Source organism: Petaurus breviceps, unplaced genomic scaffold, assembly GCF_028583685.1.
Source record: "Petaurus breviceps papuanus isolate PSGF00001 unplaced genomic scaffold, PetGlider_PUasm1.0 38, whole genome shotgun sequence".
Classification (NCBI taxonomy): Eukaryota; Metazoa; Chordata; class Mammalia; order Diprotodontia; family Petauridae; genus Petaurus; species Petaurus breviceps.
In genome coordinates, this window is record NW_027186304.1 from 17,927,362 (window position 1) to 17,933,654 (window position 6,293).

At 39.0% G+C, this 6,293-nt stretch overlaps 1 protein-coding gene across 1 annotated transcript; it reads left to right on the forward strand.

Moving 5' to 3' along the window:
- The first annotated feature begins 1,351 nt into the window (after positions 1–1,351).
- On the forward strand, positions 1,352–2,308 carry MC2R (melanocortin 2 receptor). The gene has a single exon (XM_069099488.1). It carries the CDS (start codon positions 1,352–1,354, stop codon positions 2,306–2,308), a length of 957 nt encoding a protein of 318 aa, XP_068955589.1.
- The last annotated feature ends 3,985 nt before the right edge of the window (positions 2,309–6,293 follow it).

The following is a 6,293-nucleotide window of genomic DNA, read 5'->3' on the forward strand; positions in this document are numbered from 1 at the left end:
GCGGGCCTCACAAAGTACATACATAACATAGCCAGAATGGCAATACTGGCCCTTGGTGCTAGCTGCCCTGAGAGACTACTCTATATTTATGCTCAAATTCAGACCCTTGTGATTATTTATTTAGAGGATTGAGGGACTACAGAAGATACACAGTAACAGAGAACAGTAACCCCATCAGTCAAAAGCATTAAGTAGGTACAAATATGAAAATAAGATAGCTGCTGCTCTCAAGGAGCTTACATTCTGCCATGTAGAGAAGATAACTTTCAATTTCACTTTTTCAAAGATCATAGAGTGTGATTTGTTCTGGGTTCCAAAATGGCTTCCCCCTAACTTCCCCTGTGCAAACACATACTTAGGCACTATTCTGAATGAAGTGGTAAGATTGGTGTGAGAGTCTGGAAAATTATTTCACTCAAATCAATTGAATCAAAAATGTCCAATAATGGGGCGGCCAGGTAGCACAGCAAGTAAGAGCACCGGCTCCAGTGTTGAGAAGACCTGGAGATCGAATCCCGGGCTCAGACGCTTAGCACCCACCCAGAAACACCTGGCCGTGTAACCTTGAGCAAGTTACTTAACCCCAACTACTCAGGGGTGGCCAGGTGGCTCAGCGAGTAAGAGCACCGGTTCCAGTGTTGGGACGATCTGGAGATCGAATCCCGGGCTCAGACACTCAGCACCACACCCAGAAATAACTGGCCGTGTAACCTTGAGCAAGTTACTTAACCCCAATTGCTTAAAAAAATAAAAAAAAATGTCCAATAATAGGGCTGACTTAGTAGAGTTAAGTAGGTGGTATAATATAGTAAGATGTTTTGTGTACTTGAAGTCAAGAAACCCGAATTCCAATCCCAGTTCTACCACATATAGATATAGGACTTTGAATAAACCATTGCTTCAGTTTGCTCATTTGTCACTCCTTTCAGTTCTTAAATTTGATTATTCCAATAACCTGGATCTTGTCTATTTTTGTTGTTGATGTTTGTCATTTTTCAGGCATTTCCAACTCTACATGACCCCATTTGGGTCATTGGAGTGGTTTGCCATTTCCTTCTCCAGTTCATTTTACAGATGAGGAACTGAGCCCAAGGTCACATAGTTAGTAAGTGTCCAGGCCTGGCACTCTCTCCACCACAACACCTAGCTGATCCTGTTCATATTTATTAATCTGTTTTGTGACTGATATTTTTATGTATTATCCTTTAGGCAGCAGTATTTTTCCATCAAGTCCCCAGCAAGTGCTTCACTCGGGAAAAAAAAAAAAGAAAACTATTCTGAGTAACAGATCAATTTTTCTGGGAATTCAAATCTGAGTAATACCTTCACCTTAGCACTAAGACCAGAAGAAATGCGGACAGATAGAGCTCATGAGTTGATTAAGATTCTGGGACATGGTGTCAATCCCCCTGAAAATATCACTGAAAACTCCACAAATAACACAGACTGCATCCAGGTTGTGGTCCCAGAAGAAGTGTTCTTTGCCATTTCCATCATTGGAGTTTTAGAGAATCTGCTGGTCCTTCTGGCTGTGATCAAGAACAGAAACCTCCATTCCCCCATGTATTTTTTTATCTGTAGCTTAGCAGTTTCAGACATGTTGGGAAGCCTATATAAAATCCTAGAGAACATCCTGATCATCTTCCGGAACATGGGCTATCTCAAGCCTCGTGGAGATTTTGAAACCACGGCAGATGATGTTGTAGACTCCCTGTTCATCCTTTCATTGCTTGGATCTATTTTCAGCTTATCAGTGATTGCTGCCGACCGCTACATTACAATTTTTCACGCTCTGCAGTATCACAGCATCATGACAATGAGACGTGCTATAAGCATCCTAGCAGTAATCTGGGCATTTTGTACTGGAAGTGGTATCACCATGGTCATCTTCTCCTATGATGTTCCCACTGTCATTTCCTTCACTTCACTGTTCCCTTTGATGCTTGTTTTTATCCTGTGTCTCTATGTGCATATGTTCCTGCTGGCTCATTCCCATGCCAAGAAGATCACCTCTTTGCCCTCAAATAGAGTGCACCCAAGAGCCAACATGAAAGGAGCCATCACACTCACCATCCTACTTGGCATCTTCCTTTGTTGCTGGGCCCCCTTTGTCCTCCATATCCTCCTGGTGACATTCTGCCCAAATAATCCCTACTGTGCCTGCTATTTGTCCATCTTCCAGGTGAATGGAATGCTGATTATGTGTAATGCCGTCATTGACCCCATGATCTATGCATTTCGGAGCCCAGAACTTCGGAGTACTTTCAGGAAAATGTTCTGCTGTTCTGGATGTAAGTGTAATTATTGATCTTTGATTCAGAAGAGGCACATAGATGATATCCACCACTAATTAGCTAGGTAATGATTTTTAAGTCATGTGAAAAACAAAAGAAGGCTCAGAAGAAAGTCTCTGTTTTGACTGACTGCTCTCTCCATATGACAATTTCTCCCATACTCAAGAATACTGAGTCCCCCATCATTCAACAGCCAAGGTTCTTAAGTTGCTTTGAATTTCCAAAAATGAAGGAGCACTCACTTGCACATATTCTTTGTCTGCTTACTAACCCCACTGGCCTTAAAAATCCCTAAGTTAAAATAAGCTCATGTTTTGAAAACTGAATTTTTAAACCAGAAGAAATCTATTTTAGGACCTCTCTGGGTCCTACTCCATTAAAGAATCAAGAGAAGAAAATAGTATTTTGTTTGAGTAAAACATTGATGATCATGATGCTCTTTTTTAAAAGTCAAAATAGTCAAAGAAAAGAAGAGGTACCTTGGGGCTGTGGAGTAAGAAGTCTTGGGGGGTTTTGTAAAGATTTTCCCCTGTATTCTTAGGCTTAAGGAAACCAAGGCAGTGAATGATGGTAAAAACAACAGACTTCTTATTAGGGAATAAAATTAGATGCATAAAAGAAAAGTCTTCCAGTTATTAAGAAAGATGAATTGTAAAGGGAGGTACAGCCATTATAGAATTCAGTAGAAAATTCTAGATATGGCTAAGTAAGAAGTAAAGTAGCTTAATTAGCCAATTCTTTGATTTTTAATAGTTGGAGGACCAAGTCCAAAGTGAAAGCCATTTTGTCCTTGACAAAAGAACATGGAAAAAGGTAAATTAAAAAGATGGGTTAGAAAAATGAATTTTAAAAAAAGACCCAAGGGGAAGGAATAAGGCACCTATATTCAAGCCAAGCCTAGGAACACAAATTTAGAGAAACAAACAACCCAAAGCCAATAATTTCATTGATTACAGCAGTGCATGAACATTATGGCATCATGAAATCATAGATTTAGAAAGGGAAGGGACCTTGGAGGTCACCAATCTCAGCAGTTTCATGTTACAGATAAGGAAACTGAGGCCTAGAAAGGTGAAGTATCTTGTCCAAGGTCACACAGGTATTATGAAGGGTCTGAGATTATATTTGAACCCAGTTCTTCCAGAATCTGAATCCAGTGTTTTATCTCCTTGGTCATGTTGCATCCCACATTGTTAGCATTTCCTGGAAGAAAAGGGAAATTGATACCTGTGAGGTGATCCAGAAACCATTCAGAAGATAAAAAGACTTAATATTATTATGTTATGTTATGTAGTTATGGCTAGGGCTAAGAGGATTTTTGCTGGGGTGGCCAAGTAGCACAGCGAGTAAGAGCACTGGCCCCAGAGTCCGAAAGACCTGGGATCAAATCCGGGCTCAGATACTTAGCACCACACCCAGAAATAACTGGCCATGTAACCTTGAGCAAGTTACTTAACCCCAATTGCTTTTAAAAAAGAAAAAGAGGATTTTTGCTTTAGCTGTTCTGGTGAATGGAGGGGTTTTGTTGTAGATGGTTTGTCAAAAGGAAGGGAAGTAATACAGTGGAGGAGAGTAAAGTAAAAGTCAACAATGACATATTTCCAAGTGACTCATTGCAAATTGGCTATTTGAGGAGTAAAGGGAGACATGGCTTAAGAAAAGGTTTTAAACTTTTTTCCTCTCAAAGGGTAGAAAAAAAGCAATCTAAACAAAGAACGAATTTATACTATTATTCAGCACCAAAGGGACATGAAGTATTGCACATAAAATATGTTCCATATAAATAAAGCTAACTCTTTAAAATATGAAAAAAAAATTTAGTTAAACATTTTTATGTAAATCTCCACAGAATCACAGAAACTCAGATATAAAAGAGACTTAAGGGAAGGGGAAGGGAGCAAGCATTTATTAATTGCCTACTATGTCCCAAGCACTATACTAAATGCTTTACAAATATTGTCTCATTTTCTACTTAAGATCAAATCATTAGATTGCCCCTTAAAACTTGAGAGACAATCTAATTCGATCCATGTCACTAAGTAGCCATCCAGCCTCCACTTAAAATTCCCAGCAATGGAGAATGCACGACATCCTAGTATGCCCTTTTGTACTTTGAGGATACCCCAGTCTTAGGACATTTTTCTTCCTTTCACACAGAATCAAAAATCTGTCTTTCTACAATTTGTATTCATGGCTGCTAGTTCTGCTCTTTGTGATCAAGCAGAACAAACCTAATCCCTGTTTCTAATGATAAGACTTCAAATAGTTGAAGACCACTATCATGCCTCCACTTCCACCTGTACAAAGTCTTCTCTTCCTTATGCTCAAAGCTTCAAGTTTTTCTAACTCTTCCTCATCAGACATGAACTTGAGGCTCTTCAGCATCTTGCTTATCTTCCTTTGGAAGTTCTCCAGCTTGTTAAAATGCCCCTTATAATGTAGCTCCCAAAACTGAGCACAATGCTCACAATATCTGACAACTGTAGAGCAGGAATATAATTTCCCTAGTCTTGTATACTATTACTTTCTTAATGTAACCCACAATCATAATAGTCACTTCACCTCTGTTTGCCTCAGTTTCCTCATCTGTAAAAAGGGGATAATAATAGCACATACCTCCCAGGGTTGTTGTTAGGATCAAATGAAATAAAATTTGTAAAACACTTAGCCGAGGGGCAGCTAGCTGGCACAGAGAATAGCACACCAGTCCTGGAGTCAGGAAGACCTGAGTTCAAATCTGGTCTCAGACACTTGACACTTACTAGCTGTGTGACCTTGGGCAAGTCACTTAACCCAATTGCCTTGCCTTCCCCCCTCAAAGAAAAAAAAACACCACTTAGCCTAGCACCTAGCACGTAGTAAATGCTGTATCAATGTTAGTAATGTTATCATTATTATCTAATGTTAATGACTTTAGTTGAGCCTTCAATTCACTATATTCAATCTCACAACTTTTTTTTCAGAATTCCTCCCATTTCATACTTGCAAATTGATTTTAATATAAATATAAATATAAAACTTTGTAATTGATTCCTTTTGAATTTTAGCCTGTTAGAGTAGGCTGAATATTCTATCTTGCAAAGCTCTTTTTGCATCTTGATTCTGGTATCCAGAGCATTAGCTTTTCTTCCATACTTTTATCATCTGCAAACATGAGAAACATGTCACCAATACCTTTATCCAAATCACTGATAGAGATGTTAAACAGCACAAAGTCAAGTATTTATCCTCAGGTACTGTTGATGTGTATGAGGCTCCATATCTTTACATTAAGTGGTTACATACCTCTGGGCTTTGAGGATTCTTACAAGTTCTCTTTGTAATTTTTTTTTAATTCCTTCCTTCACTGTTTCTCAATACATCTTGCTGCTATTAATGTGTGTGTTTTTGGCAGCTGCTGTCTCCCTTCCAATCTGCTACTTCTAATTCCCCATATTTGGGGAACCAAATCACTAATCTTATTAGAATTGTGTCTAACAGGCTAAGAGAGAGTCCAAAGAGCTCTTGGGTAAGTAGAACTGAGTGTTACTAACTTGGTGACCTCAGTTTGGACTGCTCAGAATTGTTTATTGCTTCAATTTTCCTTTGCTCAATTATCCTTAACTATATCCTAAATAGTTAGGGTTGCAGGATAAATGATTCTCAGAAAAATGAGGTGTCATGGTAATTGATTACATGTCTCCTCTGAACCTAGGAAAATACTAAGTATGTATCCTCACAGGTACAGTGACAAGAAGAATCGAGTTTTATCCCAGCTCCCCTTTCCTCATTGTAGTCAGGAACAAGCTTATATAGGCAGTGAAATGCTTCAACCACACCACATCCAGAATACAATGGCAAGAATGAAAGATGAAGAGCCAACATACTTAGTAGCACCTTTAAGGGAACATATTCACCAGTTCCCTCTGTAGGCAGTTTACTCAGAATGACTTAGAGATGAAACAAGTGTCTATGGGAAAAGTAAAAACAGGGGAGGGCAAAAGAAAAGAAGTGCAGCAA

Excerpts from the sequence above, each read along its gene's own strand:
- MC2R (XM_069099488.1), top strand. The coding sequence starts at position 1,352 with ATGCGGACAGATAGAGCTCATGAGTTGATTAAGATTCTGGGACATGGT.